Genomic DNA, 22,648 nt, shown 5'->3' on the forward strand with positions numbered 1-22,648 from the left:
TCAACTGATGAATTGTTTATGATTATAAATTGAATTAATCTACTTGATATTAATTGCACAAATTTGTATAGCTTAATGAAAGTATGCTACTTTGTATTGTATATATTTGTATAGTTTTGGCCGATGAATTGTATATGCTTTAAATTGAATAGTAATCTATATAGCTCTACTGATAAATTGTTTGTGTTTGTAATTTGAAGTAGTTTGCATGATATGTATTATCAATTTCTGTATATCACAACTGGTTGAATTGTTTATGCCTTAAATTTAATTAAATTGTTTTGTATTATAATATAGCTCAACTTATGAATGATCGTTTGCGTTTGTAAATTTAATAATCTGATTGGCTATGTATTGTATACTTTTAGTAGAGCCATCGATGTAGCTCAGTCGACAGACTCGCTGGGCTGCTGATCCGGAGCTGTGTTCGGGCTTGGGTTGGATCCCCCTTTGGACTTTGGTTTCTTCGGAGGTTTTCCCCAGCCGTGGGACTGAAGCCGGATGGTCTATGGCGAATCCTTGGCATCAACCCCTTTGATTTGATTACCTGGTTGGGTTTTTCCGAGGTTTCCCCCACCGAAAAGGCAAATGCCGGGTAATATTTTGGCGAATCCTCGGACCTCATCTCATCTCACTACATCTCGCCAAAATGTAAAAAAATGTAAAAAAATTGTACAAAATTTAAAAAATTGTAGAAAATTACTAAATTGTAAAACTATAAAAATTTGTAAAAATTGTAATTGTAATATTGTAAAATGTTGACATGTTCCACATCTTAAAGCTTCATTGCTCATGTAAGATCTATGGAATAAAATAAATGAATGAATGAATGAATGAATTGCCTGTTCATATCCACTGTTAGCCAATTCCATAGAAAATAATATTACAGTGTAACACACTCGGAAATTGTACTGGAAGAATCCAGAATGAGAAATGCCAATGGTAATGTGCAATTTAATAACAAGTGACTTTGTTTCATGTCAAAATATCACGCAAACACACATGAACAATGATAAAGTTAGTCTCTTCTTACAAGAAATCATTTACATCAAAGTACACTGATTGGCACAAACAATACTTCAAATATCAAGGAAAATGTTCTATTATTTATGGTTTAATATTAAGTTTTAAAAGTTTTATAATCCTTCCATTTTTAAAAAAGACAATTTCCTTAATAAGAGTTTGATCGAATTGTGCAGAAATGACACAAATAATCAGGCTTGTATTTACGCAAGAGACACATGGCCTGGACCCAGGGTGACAAATTTGAGAAAAGGAAAGGAAAAAAAATCAAGTTGAAAATAAGCATTAGATATTTTCTTAATTCGGAGATGCCTACTTCAGATAGCAGCATATGTTTAATATTTATACTTCCACCATTTTTTATTTAACTCTTTAATGTTTATTCACTTTAATTTTTCTGTTTGGTTTACAGCAGTTCACTGACACATTTCTTTTGGTTTCAGAAACGTGTATTACCTTTTTTGCATTAATCACGACATTCAACCTCTCAGGCATGCTCCTGATTAATGCTGCAACATCCTCCTGAGGATATCAGCTCTTGGAGGGCCTGCCTCAGATTCAGTATATCTATAGGGTGTCTGGACAATGCTGGTGGATCCTTCTTCCCAGTTTGTCAGATAGATGCCTCATAGGATTAAAAATGTGGGCTTCGAGCAGGCCATGACTCCAGGTACTGTTGCACACATCTAGCCACATGCGAGCATGCATTGTCAACATGAAATTATAACCAGTAAATGAAGCAAAAGGCACAACATTCTCTTGAAGGATTTCCTCCACAAACTGATATGCTGTAAGGCTTTAATATTCAACTAACATTAGCTCCATCCTTGCTGTCAGGCTTATTCCCATCCACACCATCACAGAACCACCATGAAATGCATTCCTGCACGAATATTTGCAGGGGGGAAAACCATTCTCCACTCCTTCACACTCTTTCTTAATCGCGACTCATCAGTGAAGAATATTTCTCCCATCATTGTATTGTCCAGCCATCTTGTTCCATGCACAATGTAGATGAGCTGTGTGATGCTTCAGATGAATTCTGGACTTGTGGCAGGTCTTCTGGAGAGGATATTGCCTTTTTCCAACTTCCTTTGGACAGTTCTCTCGTTGATGTTGACCCCTTAAACTTGCTACAGTCGATTTTGAGCTTCAAAGGCAGTGGTGTGATAGTCACGGAGAACTTGTAGATATAGGAACTAATCAATTTTAGATCCTCTCGGGCCTGATCTGGGCTCGTTGAGTATGATTTAGTTTCCTTGTACCTTCGCACAGTTCTGAAAATCGTGGAAGCTGTAGTTTTCAACAATCCTGCAACAAAATGCATGCTGTGCCCATCTTCTTCCAACCAACAGCTCATGCAGCATCTTCAGGATTTAAATACAAGTTTACTATTTGAAAACTGATTTTTAAATGATAGAAATGTCTCGAAAATCCATTTAATTGAAAGAAAAACACCAAGTGGTTGAACATTGCAGGAACAGAGCAATACACATTTTTATTGGGCAACTTTTGGCATAAACACTTTCCACACCTAGGGAAAGGGTCATATAAGGAAAATCAGACAAATAATCATAAACCATTTGCTCGCAAAACATAGTCAACAAACTTCCCTATCACACGAAATATCAGAAAGTGTTAAATCTTGATTAAATAGACAATATATTACATATCATTTTTTTTAATTTTTGTCAAGTGTTGTTTTTCTTGTGCTGATGAGTGTATAATATTACATACACATACAGCTTACAAGGAAGAATAAAAAAAAATGTTTAATGAAAATAGATTTTCATCCTTTTTCCAAAGCATAAAAAAAGAGAAGAAAAACTGAATTACATGGACTTCGACTGAACTACAGTTAGATCATTTAACAGCACTCTTCTCACATCACTTGATGAAAGTAACAATCTTGAAACTTACATGGAAGCTAGTTAGTTAATTTAAAAAAAAATCTAAATATTACATTGACTTTTACTCTGTCATAACAAGCAAAGGACATGACAGTTTTCAGAAAAGAAAATAAGTGTGAAAACATTGAGTATTAAATGTGAAACTGCTTAGGAAATGCAGAAAGAAACTATGCCAATATGTAATCCTCTTCTGTTATTATGATTATAATAATGTATCATTTTTATGCAATTGAAAATCATAAAATTTATGCATCCATATAAAAGAATGACATCCATTGGAACAGTAACAAAAACGACATGTTGAAATATTAGTTTAGAACATGTTAGGCCTAACAATAATGAGAGAAACTGTGTCTTAGTAGTTACTGGAACAAATAATTCTACAAATTCGAGTTCACACTCACCAACTCGTTCCTGAGAACCCATCAAACGCTGTCCAGATTTTGAGGAGCTATTTGGCATCCATGGGATATTACGAAATGTCTTACTCTGCGACTGGATTGCTTTGTATTCTAGAAGATAGAATTGCAGAATTAAATGAATTGCCAAAAGTGTAACAGTGTTTTTCAATATAACGAGTCTCTAACGATTCTCTTAAAACTTCTCTTGGAAGGAATGATAACTATCACAAAGGGATTTTTGATTACTGAATATAGCTTACTTATTACAACTTACTGACATTCCTTGGATCTGTCTGTTGGACTGTACTTACTATCTTGTGGATTCAGAGAAAGCTAGCTGATATGTGAATAAGAGGAAATCCCAAGAGTAACACACAGTAAAAATCGATAAAAATATAGAAGGGAGAAAGGGTGGGGAGAGAGAGAGGTAGAGAGAGCGAGAGAGAGGATGTTTTTTTTACACACACAGGACTTCTTCAATACTGAACTAAAATTTGTGCATAGTACATTAACATTCTGACTTTCGATATGTCAGTTAAAATATATTACAATGAGCAATCTGAGTTAAAATATTTTACATTAAGTCAACAGTTCATTTTCATGGCACATTTTGTAGACTGTCAGCCATTTTCTGTCACCATCACATAATTCTGATTAGTTACATTCAGCAGTACAGTAATGGTAGCAACATGACACTGGGATGATTTCTGCATGCAATTTTTGTTTTATTTTACCTTCTACATCTAAATCAAAATCTTCTCTTGAATATCTCTCACTTCCATATGCAAAAAACACGTCTGCACTCCCAAAAAAATCTTCCAGTTGTGTTACCTGCAACAATGGAAACTTTATAGAATATGCTAACATGTAATCTGTTCGTTTCTATTGAATCAAAGCTAAAGGTAAGTCTATATATACACTTTTAAATTATATTATACCAGGCTGTGAATTAAGATTTCTGATAAGGGGAGAATAGAATCCTAGATAGAGAATACCATATATAAAGTTATTATTATTATTATCATTATTATTGCTGTTGTTGACATTACTGTAATGAAATGTAAACATTGGAAGTTAGAATAATAAAGTAATGAATAAACTCACCTCTGTATCACCACTAGATCACACTTTTACAGCTCAATGCTTGGTCGCACTGAGTTGCTTGTCTTACATTTATCATAATAATTACTGCCCGTGCCTCACTTCCTGAGCTGTTTCTTTGCGGGGCGAGACGCAGAGGGGTAGAGTGGGAGGTCCTGGGTACCGCATGTGCCTACTACCCTACGTTCAACACATAGGCCTTTTCAGGATTTCTTTCGTCAGCTATGGAGCAAGATCAGCCATGCACAAGCGAATGTATACGCTGTCCCATCACAAAACAAATTATGTCCTACTAATCAATTCCTGTAACTAAACACTAATACCAGTGGTAGACTACAGTCTCTACTTGAGATTATCGACCTAATCGTGATTACGGTTATCACGTGTACATATCCGTAAACTCTTTCCACTATGGCAGTGTTTCTCAAACTCTTTCCACCGCAAAACCCCTTTTAATCTAAAGTGTAACTGCGGAATCCTTGTAATATTTTATTAATATTTAATAGTTAACAGACAAGTGAAAGCTAGTATCTCAATAATTCTGTTCAGAGGGACGAATGTATTTGCTTTTTAAGCCTCCAATCTGGTTTTATGGCGGAAAGTTGTTGTCTCATTTCTACTGTACTTTTGCATTTTGTCTTTTCGGTATTTTGTTTTAGTGAACACATACGCAGAGAATCCAGTGATGAAAGTGATAAGTATTATGGGTATTTTCCGTTTTAGATGTTCATTAAACATATTGTTATTACGCATATTATTGGAATATTATTATTATTATTATTATTATTATTATTATTATTATTATCATCATCGGTGGTTTCATGTTATTATTGATTCATATTTTCGTAACATTTATATACCTTTATTGTATCCACTAAGTATGAAATAGCCACCGGAGTAGCCCAGTCGACTAAGGCACTTGCCTACTGATTCAGAGTTGCGCTCGGGCTGATTACCTGGTTGGATTTTTTCTCGAGGTTTTCCCCAACCGTAAGGCGAATGTCATGTAATGTTTGGCGAATCCCTGACCTCATCTCGCCAAATACCATTTCACTATTATCAATCCCATCGATGGAAAATAACGTAGTAGTTGATACACTGTCATTAAATAACCAAGTAAAAAAAGGTATAAAATAAAATTTAAAATCATATAGGGCTCACGGAGCCCCGGAACATATATTGAGAAACGCTGCCCTATGGTAATTCAGCAATTGCCCAAACTGAACGAAGAGTGACCTAGTGTGTACATACATTTTAGGAAATCTCCATCAGAGATAGTCTAATAGCGATAGTGGTAACCACGATTACAGTATCCAGTATTATAAACAGTAAAAACCCCTGCACTGGCATAGGATAATGTTTTCCGCACATGTAATATGCTGCCGTGCCGCCAAGCTGCAGCTGCCGTGCCGGTCCGAGCAGACCTAAGAGGCGTGGTTACAAGCACTAGGAAACTCTCGGTTCAGGACGTGAGACACGGGCAGTATATCTATGAGCAGGCTTAAGATAAGATGTGTAATTCCTAAGTTATTGATTCTTGTCAGCTTGCTGGTGATGATAATACATCAGTATTATTTTGTGCGAGATCGTGCGTATTTGCTTGTTTTCCGCACAGAACCAATACGCGGTAAGTGTGAAATACCACATTCAGTATTCCCAACGTAACACATATAACAATTTCCCTCTTCTTACCGCTTAAGCGCGACATTCATTTTACCGCTTTAGGCTTTTAACATATTATTTTTAGAGACGTTTAACATAGTAATAATTATAAATTGGAAACTTACCACTGCAATTTCACCTAAATTGCAATGTTAATTATTGTTTTTAAATATTTGCAAAAATTAAGTAAAGTCTACTACTCCACGAAACTTACTGCATTCCTGATACAAGTAACATTAAGGAAGCCGTGAAAAAATCAACGAGATTCCAGATGCGGATGTTATTACTGCAATATGTTATATAAATAATATTGTTAAAATATTAAAATGAAAAATAAATCATTACATAACCTTACCGTTTGTTTTAAGTTCGCATTTATAGACTGGGGGAAAAAAAAGACAGAAGTATATCACGGCCTGCTGGAGTATAGTAAACACAGAAAACATTTTACAGCAACAATGTTGAAGAAAGATATTTTGGTGTTCCGAAGTTGGCGTCATTAAACAGAAACCAACATGGAGATTTCATTGCAACTAATTAGAAATTCGTCTTTCAGGTATTTAATAAACGATCTTCGCACAAAATAATGTATGATACACGAGCAGTATGTTTGTTTTCATGTTCTCGGAAATTAAAAAAGCTCAACTACGTTTCGCTTTTTCAATCTTTTCCTCGAACATGAAAACGTCAACATACCGCTCTTGTAACGTATATTACTATTCTTTGCTTACTTTATACTCGTATTAAAACAATTATATTTTGTAAGGGGGATAGAAGTTATCCATGGCAGGGATGTTAATATGAATTTATGAGAGGGGAATAACTATCCAACAAGGGGGGAAAACCCCCCATTCCCCCAGTTAATTCACACCCTGTATTATATGCTCAAGTATAAAACTAACAACATTCATCAAATGATGGAGAAAAAAATTGTATCAGACTTCTCTACCAGCACATCAAATCATTGCTCATCCTGATTGGTATGGAGAACAGAACTATTAACTCACTAACTTCTACTTTTCTGTACTGTACTTCTGATGCACAGGATGGCAACACTGAAAATCTCCCATGCTCCACAGAATTGCATACTTTCAATATGTATAAAGTGAAAGTATTTCATTATTGGAAAACATCTTATCAGAGAGTATGTATTGTTCTTTGGAATATAAACTTCGCAAGTCACAAATTAAACAAAATTATAAAGGATTGTGGTATAACAATTTCAACAGCAAAATCTACTAAAATAATGATGTTTCGAAATAAAAACCCGAAGAAATGCAAAATATTAATTAATGACAAAATTATCAAACAAGTAACTTAAATACATTCGCCCATCTAGAGAATTCAGTTCCATACGAAAATCAAAACAAGAATAGTAAAATTTCAGTTTTTAAAAATATCAGGAATTATTATTAAGATCTTCAAACCCTAGGCAGTACGAAAGAGTACAAGAAGAAAATACAGCACTTGTGTCCTATTATATGGTAGTGAAAGTTGGACTATTAGGGTCAAAGATTAATCCAGATTAGAATCTGCTGAGATTAAATTTATATAAAGGACAAATAGATTTCAAAATAATGAATTTTGCAAGAATTGAAACTCCGATTTTTTTGGAAATAAATACGATGTACAGAACGAATTGGATTGAACATGTGAACTGCATGTCCAGATAAATATTCTCAAAACCAATCATGAAATATACTTCAAGTTAAAGGATAGAGCAGAGCTGACCATTGAATAATAATAACAATAATAATAATAATAATAATAATAATAATAATAATAATAATAATAATAATTTATTTAATTACTATTATTTATTGTGCTGCACAATAGCCAGAGGCCAATAACAGTTCAGCACAAAGCATAATTATACAATATGACAATTGAACGGTTGGATGGAAAAGAGGCCTCAGGTCACTCAGGCCCTTTTTGTGTAAAATGTTTTTTCGGAGTCCTTAGGGTTTGAAATACGTGCCTTAGAAATTTCATGAATGTAACATTAATGTTGCCAGTGTTGGAGCTGTGTGAAGAAATGTTGATAAACGTGGAGACATCAGCTATCTAACATACAAACACATTGTGGCTGTGTCAAATGTGTAACGTGTCACTAGTTGTGCTTAAGACGTTCTACCAAAAGTCTCGAAGCAACTGTCATACAAATGGAAGGTTAAGAGGTTACGTATTATTCAACAAAAACTTAAGGATAACAGCAGATTTATATAAAGTAGAGGAAAACACCGAAATAGACATAACAAAATATCTGGTGATGACTGGTTGCTTGTTAGTTAAACTGGGCATCTATTACATCTGTTGAAATGCACTATCGAGGTAAGGACACTAGCCGGCTCTACTTTGTTGACTCTTTTTTGGGTGTAACAAGTTTGTATGGATCTCTTCGTGAACTTTACAAAGAAAAGAAAGGCCGTTTTCCGGAAAAGAAATACTACAGCTACTATAAGTTCTTAGAGAGATGTCTCCATACTCATTTCGAAGACCACGAACTGATACAATTATGTGACTTTTGCGAAAAGTCTTAACTGCAGCTAGAAGCAAATCCAAGTGATATTCGAACAAAGACTGATTTAGATATTCACAAGCGGAAAGTTACTGAATACCAAAAGGTATAGGATAAAATTCTGGACACAATGAATGAAAACTCTAAAATGTTTGGTCATCGAATTTGATTATGGTCAAAATCTACCCGTACCTAAACTGAATGTTAATAGTCAGTTTTATAAAAGATTATTATGGTATAATCTATTTAACGTGTATTGTCATAATGTTAAAAATAGTGTGATGTATTGCTACATTGAGACAGTAAAAAAAAAAAAAATCAGAAAGTGTTGCATCTTTTCTGCAACATTTTATTGAAAGGAAACTCAACAGTTCTCATGTTGATTATAAAGACATTGTTTTGTTTTCGGACAATGCTGCTGGACAAAACTAAAATTTGATTATGTTTACTCGTATGTTCTGTTCCTATCTTGCTGTATCACTTAAAATGCGTGTTTCTTAGATTTTTCTTGTTCGAGGCCACTCGTACTGTCAATGCGACAGGAATTTTGGCATTTATTCCAAGAAACTGAAGAGAAAAAGCAGAGTTGCAACTGGATCTGATTATGATAACATCATAAGTAGGAGTTCTGAGGTTGTTAATGGGAAAAGGACACTGAAAAATTGGGGATCAACCTTGAATCCATTTTTTTCAAAGAAAACCAAAATCTAAAGGTAAAGTCTTCACATTACAGAAGTATTGTAAGTTAATGTACTCTGCTACCGGTGATGTTTTGGTTTGTACTTCCTACAATGGTACCTGTGAACCATTTCCACTTGTGTTGAAACCGATCAGGTTTTCATTGAAGTTAAGTGATACTGTTCCTGTTGCACCCAAGAAAAAATTCAAAGTTGATAAGATACGAGATGTCAGACGTCTTTATGAGTTTTTGAAAGAAGATGAAGTAGCTGGTTTGAATAAGAGTTTAAGAACACCACTGAGGAACCAGGAGCATGGCAAGAACTTCAGGAACAAGATGAAAACTTATCAGTTGAAGCAAGTGACTATGAGGACATTGTAGCTAGGGTAGACAGTTTCTAAAGTGATGTGATTGAGACATGTTTAATCAGAAATTTTTTTAAATATTTAGTTCCTTTCTATTCTATTGTATTTTCATTAAATTATGAGAAAAAGCATATAATTTTCTATGCATAGGCCGGCATAATAATAAAATAATACACTGAGTTTATATTGAGTTCCTTTGTATTCTGTTGTATTTTCATTACATTATGCAAAAAAAGGCACATAATTTTCTATGCATAATAATAAATAACAAATTGAGTTTATATTTTATTTTCTGTTTTTAAGAAAAAGGGCCTGAGAGAGCCAATTTTCAAACACCAATAACTATTAAATCAATCAGCTGAACACAGATTTTCTTCTAAAATATTATTTAAACGTTGCAAATTCTTTTACCAAAAGCATATAGTGTTATTTTGTACAGTAAAGAGAAAGGGACCAGTACTTTAAAATGTTTAAAGGTCTTTTTCTCAAAACGCCATTTTCTCACTGAGGCCCTTTTTCCATCCAACCGTTCAATTATTAATGACAAAATTATAATAAAAATGCATAAAATAATTATGTATTACACATAAAGACAATTACAATTAATGACAATAATGAAATTGAATGGACGGAATAATGGATGACTTTAAAATACATAATCAAGAATAACTCAATAAAAACAATAGTATACATGAATAGTAGGCTATAAATGAATACTGAAAAATTTAATAAAATCAATTCTAAACAAGACACAAATAGGCCTACTGCACATTGAATGGATCCAAATTTAATCCATGCAAATTGACATATTTTATACATCTGCAGACTGGAGAGAGAGATTTTGAGTTTTTAGTGTAGAAAATATTTTGAAATCTTAATCCTTTGATCAGAATTCGAAGACAGATATTGCTTAAGAATTCACAATCAATATCACCTTTAATGACTTTACAAAAAAATAAATAATCAAGATCTCGACGTCTGGTAAATAGACTGCAACAATTAAAATATTTGCAGTTAATCTTATAACTATTATAACAAGAATGAGGTAAAAATTTAAAAGAATACAAGAAAATAAATTTTCTTTGAATATTTTTCAATTTAACCGAGTCAGAGGATGTAATGGAATTCCAGACAACTGATACATATTCTAGCTTGGATGTAACCAATGTATAGTGTAAAATTAATAGACACATAGGAGTAGAAGAAAATAATACTTACTTACAAATGGCTTTTAAGGAACCCGAAGGTTCATTGCCGCCCTCACATAAGCCCGCCATCGGTCCCTATCCTGTGCAAGATTAATCCAGTCTCTATCATCATACCCCACCTCCCTCAAATCCATTTTAATATTATCCTCCCATCTACGTCTCGGCCTCCCTAAAGATCTTTTTCCCTCTGGTCTCCCAACTAACACTCTATATGCATTTCTGGATTCGCCCATACGTGCTACATGCCCTGCCCATCTCAAACGTCTGGATTTTAAGTTCCTAATTATGTCAGGTGAAGAATACAATGCGTGCAGTTCTGTGTTGTGTAACTTTCTCCATTCTCCTGTAACTTCATCCCTCTTAGCCCCAAATATTTTCCTAAGCACCTTATTCTCAAACACCCTTAACCTATGTTCCTCTCTCAGAGTGAGAGTCCAAGTTTCACAACCATACAGAAGAACCGGTAATATAATTGTTTTATAAATTCTAACTTTCAGATTTTTGGACAGCAGGCTGGATGATAAGAGCTTCTCAATCGAATAATAACACGCATTTCCCATATTTATTCTGCGTTTAATTTCCTCCCGAGTGTCATTTATATTTGTTACTGTTGCTCCAAGATATTTGAATTTTTTCACTCCTTCGAAGGATAAATCTGCAATTTTTATATTTCCATTTCGTACAATATTCTGGTCACGAGACATAATCATATACTTTGTCTTTTCGGGATTTACTTCCAAACCGATCGCTTTACTTGAGAAGATAATAATAATAATAATAATAATAATAATAATAGCAGGACGAATAGAAGAAAAAGTGTACACACTTCTATGCTTTCCCATTGTCGGTGGTGGACCTAACAACTAGTGGTGCTTCGATCGCTATGTTCCATCTGTTGTCTGAAGTCATACACCTCGAAAATATATTTCTCGCACGTTTAATGATGAAAGTTGCTAGGGATTGTTAATATGCTTTGTTGTTGAGAGTTATGTAGATGTCTTCAATTTGTTGTGCTTTGAATTAACCAGTGACAAAAGAATATTGTGTGGTAGTTTACGAAATAATTACAAAAATTCCGTACTGTTTTGTTCTGGGTTATAGATCGGAATACAGTAGAAATAGTGCAACAAGACATTTCTTTTCATCTCCCAAAGAAAAAGATGAGTTTGGAAAGTGACCAGAGCAATTTCGTGGAAAGAGAGGCAGCTTTCGGTAAATAACTGATCAGATTGTTTTAATATAAAACGTCATAAGACAGAAATACCGCGAGTGCGTTGAAAATTACAACTAAGAGTTGTACCTCACATTTTCCCCAATTTACCGAAATGATGAAATATATGAAAATAAACGTTGCGGAGTGGTAATATTCGATAAGGTCAAATTCAGAGAAGAAATTCAATTTAATAATTATTCCCTTAGAGTGGACGTATTTGTTGATTTCGGAAATCTCACGTCTGATGTCCAAAAGAAACAATTAGCAAATCATGCATTCGTATTTATGCAAGATTGGATTCAACCAATTGCTATTTATGCTAGCAGAAATGCTACCCCAGGTGATATTCTCATTAAAATTCTTATTCAAGTTATACTACAATTAGAAGCAGTTGGGGCGAGAGTAGTCAGTTCACTTGTGATGGCAGTCAAACAAATAAAAAGGCCTGGAAATTTTTAGAAATCAATGGAAAAAAATTTCTAGCACAATGCTATATTCCTAATCCGTCCGACAAAAAAAGGAAGATATGGGCATTCTCAGATTTCGTGCACATATTGAAATGCATAAGAAATTATTTCCATGATAAAGTCGAATTCTCTTACAAGGAGAAAAACATCAATTTCAGTTTTTATAGGAGACTTTTTGAGGAAGATTTACCTGGATGTGCTGGTCTTTGGGTTTGTCCCAAGGTGACAACAGCTCATTTAGATCCTTCGTCCTTTTAGAGAATCAATGCCAGACTTGTGTTCCAACTCTTCAAATTTTATCGTGAAGTAGGGTCATCAGGTTTCGAGGGAAGAATTTACAAGGCATTTAATCTGCATTGCCGGCGCATTAAATTCACACACTCTTGCTAAGGCTCTTTATAAAGACTCTTCTAACCACAAATTCCTTATTGATTTTCTTCAATGTCTCAGAACTACAACCAACACATTTGCTTCTGGTATAACAATGGAGTCTTTAGTAGTAACTTGCAGAGCACCTTAGAAATGAGTGAATGGCTCTGGAGCAAAGGATACAAATATGTCCTAACACACCTGCAAAGCAGGTCCTTAACATTGCAGGAAACTGTGACCCGAAAAGTGATAAACTACTCACATCTTTTGCGAACATTAGTGCGAAATGCGGAATTACGTAACAAGGCAGTTAAGAAGTCTGTAGAAACTTGTATAGAAGAAAAAATTGTTCTTTGTGAAGAAATACATGGTCAAGGCTGGGAAAGTGCAGTGCCCGAGTTGGTAAATACCACTCCTGCCGTGTTGATTGACAGATGTTTAGCATATCATGTGGCAGGTTATGTCGTAAATCATTCTTTTAAATTTATTGTGTGTACTCTCTGTGTCCATTCCCTTCAACAGAAAAGTAATATGTCTAAACATTGTGCAGCTCTCACCCAAATCAAGGACTACGGATCCGGTAGGAACGTCAGTTTTTTAACCCATCCCTCCCAAGCTGTGTACGACATACTTCTTCAAACAGAAATGAAAATTAAAGAAAAGATTAGCTCAGCGAGTGCAATGTGGGGTGATATCTTCTATGACTGTCTTGACACTATTGACGCTCTTACGATCCAGTCTTCGGGAGCAGGTTGTTGCAGAGAACACATCATGGATATTATTCCTAAATTGGTTTACCACTACTTAAAATGCCGATTCTTCTTCAGGACAAAGGAAATCCGAAGAGAATTACAAGCTCGTAAATTATAAGCACGTAACATATCTTTCAACTCTGATTTTATTTAACATTTTGTAGAGTTTTCTGTCCCTGAATTCGCAACTTGTTAAACACTGAACTTATCGCTTTCATAGTGTTTCAGATTCCATTGTATTTCCTGTTACAAACGTTCATAATAGTATTAAATGAGAGAAGGCTATTAATTATGAATAAGAGACTAGGCAGGTATTCCTAAAGCTACAAATAGACGGGTTAAATGGTAGAAATTTGCTTTTAAAAAGGACTACGTTTAGTGTAACAAGAACTGTGAACTTCCTCCAAGTCAGGAGCCTAGCGATAGAAGCGCCGAGTTGCAGCGGACCCGTGTAAACTTGCTGAGTGCGTACACTATTCCTTCTATTCGTCCTGGCAGTAGTAGTAGTAGTAGTAGTAGTAGTAGTAGTAGTAGTAGTAGTAGTAGTAGTAGTAGTAGTAGTAGTAATAATAATAATAGTAGTAGTAGTAGTAGTAATAATAATAATAATAATAATAATAATAATAATAATTATTATTATTATTGTTATTTATTTATTACTATTATTTATTGTGCTGTACAACAAAGACCAACAACAGTTCAGCACAAAGCACAATTAATTACAATATGACAAAATTAATAACGACAAAATTATAATAAAAGTGCATAAAAATAATTATTGCACATAAAGATAATAATAATAATAATAATAATAATAATGGTAATAATTTAATATAATGTTATGTATGTATGTACGTACATACGTACGTATGCATGATGTGAATTATTATTCATCAAAAGAATTATTTTATGTTCATCTCTGAAGAAGTCGGAAATTATACAAATACCTGATAGAACTTAAATCCTTTTACCTTAAAAATGAAGACAAGTGTGACTTTTTATTACCCATCTCAGTGAAGTAATATTTAATTACAAATGAAAATCTGTGGATAAAAACTAAACAAAGACAAATAGAACTGGAAATTCGACAAAGGAAGTGGAGATGGCTGGGACATACACTTCACTGACCTCCACATGATAGCCAGGAGAGCACTTGACTGGAACCCCCAAGAAAGTTGAGGAATAGATAGACGTAAGATAACATGGAAACCTACAATAGTAGCAGAACTCAAAAATAGAGTCAAAACTTGGGGAGAGATTTAAGAACTTTATATTGAGAACAATTTCAATGTTTTTCGAACCACTTTATGTGTGGTTGCAAACTGATATCTTCCTCCTCTGCCTACTTAGGCAATGATTTTGATGTGCTCCGCAGCATAGAGTCAGAAACGTTCAACAACTTCTCTTCGTTTTGCTTAGGTGGCCTTCCAGTTCATTCACCATCTAACACTGAGCCTGCGATGAGGTAGTTGATTGTGGGAATTTTTCAGCAATTACCTCCTGCACTGAATCTGTATTATTCCTTCAACATATGAACAACTAAAGATTACACCAGTACTGCTTTTTCAATAGCTGTTTACCAACTGAAGTAAAACAGTTAAATATCACGTGACAATGGAACAAATGAATACCGGTACAGAAAAAGTCACAGAACAACGAACAATCAGTTCTACCATTATAATATCTTGCAATAACTACTATGTAGGAAAACCTTAGTTTGATTCGAACTTACAATCTAATCTACATCCGTACTAAGTGCAGAGCGATTTTCTGAATGCACTGTATTAACAAAAAAAAAGTTCCTTCTAATGTCTCCCCGATTTTTCCTAAAAGAGACCATTTTAAAAATGCTCTCCATTAAAATAAGGAAAATGTAGGCCTACATATCAGCTTATGACTCAACACCACATAAATATGAGTAAAATTTCGCAACCCATCAATACAACAAAAACCCTGGTATATAATGATACAATTGTCCTACTCCCGATAAAATTGTATGATGTGGTTCGATTTATTACATTGGACTCATAATCCAGACTAATAATGAGCCTGCAGTCTGTACTGTAAGCCATCAACAGTCAGATCTTCTGATAACAGAATAAGTTGCAACTGATGAAGCCAAGAGACCTAAATGTACAAAAAAAAAAATAAATAATAATAATAATAAAATAAAGACACACAGCTGTTTAGTTAAACTATAAAACAAACCCTATCAGGTACTACTTGATACATATGGCTTCATTAAAATGCTGTCCTTACCATTCACGATTTGTCCTTGTGAAGAGTCAGTGGGATGATATACCAACAATGAATGAGTGTGATAAAGGAACTCGAAACATTTTAAGAAAATCTATTTACCATCTGTTCTGTTCATCACAAATTTGACAGTCTTCAGGGATCAAACCTGGTTCCCTATGAGAATAACAATAATAACCATAACAATGGTGAATTCTCTCACCTGATTACCAGACAAAGTAAAGACTTTCCTCACAGCTCCAGTATCAAGCTTGACTGCCTCTGTAATGCTGGAGAAGGCGTGATCAAGTGATGGAGCATTTCTTTTGTTCAGCAGCAAGCGTACAACTTTCCGTGGCCTTGTTCCATTCCTCACCAAAGTGATAAGTCGTGGACGGATGACATCAGATAATCCAGACCGAGAGTTAGGTGTGCGTGGAGATTCCAGTGCCTGATGCATTGAGGGCAATGACTTGCGGTGCTTCAGTTTCCCAGTCTGTGCCTTGCTGGCTGAGTAATCCACCCGTTTGAATGTCTCACCTAGACCTGAGCACACATAGCATTTTCCATCTTCCAGTTCATCAAGACCGCAGACTTTCTGCCCATCCATTGTGAAAAGCGTTCGTACACCACTAGGGAGGTTCACGTTATCAACAAGAGCACGTGTCAGATCTGCTACCAGACTGTCAAACGAGCGGTACCGTTCAGGAGTTACAGCCATCATTACACCTTTATAAAACCTGTCACCATTTCGGTAAAAGCGGATTCGTTTGGCTTTGCGAGTTGGAGGTGTTCGTAATGCTGAACATTGACGAGATGTAAAATCTCCAAGACGTCCATTAAGGTTCTCATCAGCTGGTAATGACGATGAGAAGGTGGAAGCTGACGAAGCACTACGACTGCGCTGCTCCTCTCCAATCATGCTTGACATCTTGCTGCAATCATACAAAATTAAAAATTTCAAGTTTTTAAATTACAACAACACACAATTCTATCTCCTTGGTTTTCTAGAAACTTTTTATTAACATAGACCTACAATTTTTTCACTTAAGTATTTCAGAAGTTTTCAGAAGTTTCTCTTCATCTGAGTTGTAGCATTAGTTTCCAGTCATCACATAAACTAAAAAGGTAAAATATGTTTCGGCAATCTTCCCCAAAACTGTAAATATTTTATGGCCGCTTTACCTTTGGTCTAGTTGTCCTACAGAATTGATGAATGTATGCAAATACACTGCATCACTTTCACGCTGATGCAGCAAATATGCTCAAATTATTAATATATATTTATCTTTGTTTCGTATAAAGCTTTAACGTTTCTATTACACAGAAAGAACTTTCAAAATCGAATTGAGGGAATACGTGCACAATACTGGAGCCGCCAGATGTTCACATTATGCCAGTTATGCATTAAGTGTCTTCGAGATTGTGGAAGTAAAGGCAGTGGGAAACAAAAGCTCATCTCTTTTCGTCTCTTTTTCTCCTTTTCCTTTCACTCCCTACTACTCTGTATTACTTTCACTGCATTTTGATAACACACACAAATATATACCAGTATATAAAAAATGGTAAACAGATACTTAGTATATACACTTAAGTTATAGGTTGCCATATGTAAGGAGCAAACTTTCAAAAGAGACTTTCTCCACAAAATAAAAAAATTTGAATATAACTTTGTTTTCCCATTATAAGGATCATCTGCACACTTCAGTACACTCATACCGATAAAAATTTATGTCCCATGTATAAAGCAATGTAAAAATTCAGGTTTTTTTCAAAAACAACTATACGTTCACAAACTGAATACAAACAAACACGACTGTGTCACTTCCACCAAATCACAGCAAATCAATGCATTGCATGTGCTCCATTAGAGCTGACTCATGCATTATGTGAGGTGGTATGTTTGCAATATTCAAGTAAATTGTTTTTAAATCATCTGTCTGAAGACAGGTTTGAGCTTCATAAGTTACACAAATAAGGCATCACCCATGAAGCAACTAAGCCAAGAGATAATTGGGTAGGGTGGCAGGTTCCTTTCCCCCTCCATTGCATACACTGCTGACGAGTAACATATAATACAGTAAAACCTGTTCAAGACAGAAGTGACATGGTCCTATTTCTTTTTTCGTTGTGGGCAGGTTTCTGCATTATTCAGATGTGAAATTAAAATAGAATATTTTATCATTCATATAGTATGAAAAACAAAATGGCATGCCTCAAACTGCAAGAAGTATAAAGTATTCCGTTTAACACTACTCACATTAAATCAGCTTTCTGTCGCTTAGTCCGTTGGTGAATCATCTTGATTAAAATCCCATTTTCTGTATAAATGTTATCGTAACTCACTCATTAAACACTACTAAAGTTTACTAATCTCATTCAATTTAATATCTAACACTATACTATAATAACATACTGTATATCACTGCACATTATTAATTAATTGGACTAGGAGCCATCCATTAGAAGCCTTGAATTCTGGTTTATCTAATTTCTTTGCCAATTCAATGGGTTGCTTTGCAGAATAGATCCAGAAATTGGCATGTTCTTTGAAAGGTCATGAAGAACCCACTCCCATAACAGTTCATTTATTTCCACATAAACATTGCTTTCTGGTTCGTTTTATGTCACAAATATTGGTCGCAAGCCACTCACTCATTATGATCTTTATTTTTTAAGTGTCACACCTGAGTTTTTTCACATCTGAACTTCAACATTTTTCACATACACTTCGTTTCTAATTTTCCTTTAACTCGATAACTTTTATCTCATCACTTAATGTCAATGCCACATTTTACGCAAATTCTTTTTTACTAGGAAATCACTACACTTGCGCTCTGTCCAGCTATGACAGTATACGGGTGTGAAGCATTGTAACTCTTTGAAGGGACTAGTCTGCCTAGTCAACAGGGTAATAAAATTTATTACCGACAGGCCAACACACCCTCGTACCCTCTAAAATCTTGTAAAGCAAACTTGTTTTTATCTTAGTGAACTACATATTTCGTATATTCCTTGAAATTACACGCTGTTTCAAAATATAGTTTACATTAGAGCAGTGTGCCCAAAATATTATTTCTGTTTTGAACAGTAGCAGGCAGTTTCCATTTCTGCATTGGACAGTTTCCGTTTTATTCAGGAAAAATTATACATAATACATACGAATTTTGCTGGAACCAATAAACTGTTCCGAAATAGACAGGATTCTGGATTATTCAGGTTCCAATTTGAACAGGTTTCACTATACTACCGTACTTAAGATGTACACAAACAAAATTGTTCTTCCTCTGACACAATATATTGTCAAGTGAGATGTATGGTTACATTCTTATTCCGGGGAGGTCTTCAATATTGCCATGGAATCTGATTGCACTCTGAGTGCAGCAGGGGATGTTAATCAGGAGATCAGAAAGAAAGGTGAGCGTTTGAATGGAAGAGAAGCTAATAAAAAGCATGGTGCCCTTGTTGAACATAGAAGTTGAGAGAAAGGAAAATTCTAGTCAAACGCTTTGGTGAGAATTGGCACAATGAGACAGATCTGCAGTGGTATAAAATCTCTTTATCGATCAATGTTCAAAAAAAGCCCTATGAAGGAATATTTGGTCAGTAGAGGCCTAGTTTAATGTTGTCTAAAGATGAAATTTTGTTTGTCTCTTTTTGTAACTCTTCTTTGACTTAGGTCAAGTTGGTTTCAAAACTACTTCATAAAATGACTGCAAGAATCTTTTGGCGTGTATCTCCAATCAAAAGATATTAGTAGGCTATGTCCAGCATTGTGACAAACAATAAATACCAATATTGTCCCATCTGTTCAATCAAAGGCAACTCTGTCTAAACTTTTATATTAATTTTCTACAATGACAATTGAATTTGATTTGAATAGGTCTACTTAGTTATAAGACATTCTGAATAGATTGATATTCATAATTTAGTCAGTGCATATCTGTAACACTGAGAAGATAACAAAATGTATTTTTTGTTCATACTCTAAAATTCGATTTGAAGGACGAAGTTTCTTTTGAATATTTGCTCCTCAAGTATTCTTCATTTGTAATCATTATAATTATAGTAGGTGATGGCGGATTAAGAACTGGAATACATCTAATCAGCCATGATATTAATCAGAATGATGTAATAAATACAATATACTGATATATATATATATATATATATATATATATATATATATATATATATATATATATATACCATATAGGAATCTCCGGGAATCAATTCAGAAATCTTCTGCTGGTCTCCCCACACTACACAATTCCTCGGCCTCATATCATTTAAATAATCCCCTCAACTAAGCCACTAACCTTGTCACACACCTAGTCTTAATGTCAGACATCAGTCCCGTGTGTGGTGTGGGGCGATATCGAAGACTGGTCATCTAGATGTTTGTGTGTTAATCTTCCTCTACCTGCAAAGACGATAACCATTGCACAGTGCTCACAGTGGAGGGCAAGCCGCCGCTATCCCCACACACCTTCGCCATAATCCTTCTATATTATGCCTAAACCGTAAAAAACCAACATAATGCATAACAAACATACATACAGGGTTAACAGTAATGCCTACGAGATGCAAGAGTACTCCAAAAGTGGCTTATGTGAACAGCTGGCGACTTCTATGCAATTACCAAATGTCCGCTCCGGTACTGTGCACTTTTATACCAGTTTATAGTCACAGCCACTATCGCAACAGATTCTCCTGACATTTTAGGTTATGTTACACTTTACACAATGTAGTTCAATTTGCCAACAAATGAAGTTTAGTATGGGCTATTTTTAAGCCACTACCTGGTAAATATTAGTATCAGAAATTGTTTAAAATATCGATTTGTGAAATCAAACTATCACGCCGGTATTCACGCTAGATCCCAGTTAGCACTTGATTAGGCATGTTACGAAACACTACATCAAATGTGCACACATTCCGTAAAGGAGAAATACATTAATTATTAGAAAATAACACTTACATGAAAACTTTCCAATATGTATTGTCACAAAAATCAACTGCCTTCACGACTCCGTAAGAATGCCATTTATACGTTTACATTAACGTTTCCGCATTATTACACACACACCCACATTCGGATAAAATTATTGTTCTCTTTTCCATGTCATATAAATATCACACATCTCGACTTAAGGACGTTTAATAAATGCACACACACACGATACCATGAAATAATAATATATTCAAAAACCTATGAAACATAGGAAAATGTCACAAATCTGGTTATCTGACATGCCAATATCGTAGCCAACTTTACAACAAATGTACCATGCATATATATATACAATACACTGCGAAACTGCGGTCAGCACCATCTTACGGTGTATAAGCAATGTACGTTCATCCACGGCCGACTTGATGTCTACATCGAAGCCAACTACGTTGTAGTTATATATCTAGACACACAATTGGCGCTGGTGTCGTGTACCTCTCGCTCAGGTTCGCGCGACGCCATGTTTGGGGAGCACGAATGATTGTTTCCAACGAGTTAGAAAGAGAAAGATATTGAGTGGTCATTGCGCCGCCATGTTTGAAGAAAATTGAACGACCGTCGGTAATGAACTTATGCGCCCAAAACAAAGTGGGCGTGGTGATAACTGACATTAGAATCGTCAGCTGTCTTAATTTCGTTTGCATAAATCAGTTAAACTGAAGTGGAAAAACCTAGTATTTCGTCAAATACGTGCTAGGAACTTAATCTAAACTTATGTACGCTAAATTTAAAACACTTGAGCTATTCCTAGAAGGAATGCTTAAAAGAATAACCTAAGCAAAATTGTCATGTAGTATGACAAGAAGTCCTAGCAAATATACTGAAGAAAATGTTAATATTCCTAGGTTCTTTTAAATGCGACCTGCAAGATTGCCTATAAAATGAACGAGTATGATTCGGATGATTTTATTAAATTGTTTTCCCAGTCTCTACACGTTGCAAAACTATTTACTATACCATAAGATATAGAATGAAAGTAGGTCCTGTCTGTAGTAAACAACCTTTACCTCCAAGCTTGTAACGTGGGTGAAACATGACAAAACACGCTTTCAGTTTTTTTTGTTACAGTAAAGTATAATTATTATCGAAATGTGAACGTGAGGCCAACAGCCGGCTGCTCTGTCTGAGCCTTTCAAGGGCTGTGGCACCACAGATAATTATTAGTGTATAATTGAGCACCTACGTACAATAATGGGGTAAGTAGTTACGAAATATATTCATACTTACCCCATTATTGCACGTGGGTGCTCAATTATGTTCTTTCATGTCCTTCCAGTCAAAATACTAACAACAATACGACCTACCCCAGAGTTTTGCGTTATTTTGGATGCGAGTGTCGAAATACGATTTTAATATTTGATTGCTATTACTAGGTTTGAAACGGAATTGTAGCGGTTTTATCCGTATTTAGTTTAACTTTATTGCTAGTGAACCATTTATTTGATTAATCGTTTGTCTTCGAAATAGGCCTACTTCTTATAAGCTACAGCTCATCGTCTTCTTCTATAAGCAGTAAGGACAGAAGGAGCAGAAATAAAGGATGCCGGTGTCGAAATACAGTTTTAATATTGTATTGCTATTTGTTTTTCACTGGGTCTGAAACGGAATTGTATTGGTTTTATCCGTATTTAGTTTAAGTACATTACCAGTGAACCATTTATTTTGTTTATGCCGGGCGTTGTTACACATTTATGCATGAAAAAAAAGCTGCTAATTAACAAAGCTATGGAC

The 22,648-nt window shown here is 34.9% G+C and overlaps 1 protein-coding gene across 5 annotated transcripts in view; it reads right to left on the reverse strand.

The window, feature by feature from the left end:
* Window positions 1–21,178, reverse strand: part of LOC138696412 (serine/threonine-protein kinase GA29083) — a 72,784-nt gene extending 51,606 nt beyond the window's left edge. For 3 of the 5 annotated variants that reach the window (XR_011331374.1, XM_069821356.1, XM_069821354.1), the window contains exons 1-5: window positions 20,885–21,178; window positions 20,223–20,326; window positions 16,127–16,838; window positions 4,069–4,165; window positions 3,338–3,445 (exon numbers count right to left, since the gene is read on the reverse strand). Coding sequence is in view for 4 of the 5 variants with exons in the window: in XM_069821356.1 (XP_069677457.1) it covers window positions 3,338–3,445; window positions 4,069–4,165; window positions 16,127–16,838; window positions 20,223–20,296 (991 nt within the window). In the remaining variant the exon portion in view is untranslated. The remainder of the gene's footprint in view (window positions 1–3,337; window positions 3,446–4,068; window positions 4,166–16,126; window positions 16,839–20,222; window positions 20,327–20,884) is intronic. The other 2 variants (XM_069821355.1, XM_069821357.1) reach the window with 2 other exon arrangements.
* Window positions 21,179–22,648: the final 1,470 nt, after the last annotated feature.

This window comes from Periplaneta americana, chromosome 3 (assembly GCF_040183065.1).
Source record: "Periplaneta americana isolate PAMFEO1 chromosome 3, P.americana_PAMFEO1_priV1, whole genome shotgun sequence".
Classification (NCBI taxonomy): domain Eukaryota; kingdom Metazoa; phylum Arthropoda; class Insecta; order Blattodea; family Blattidae; genus Periplaneta; species Periplaneta americana.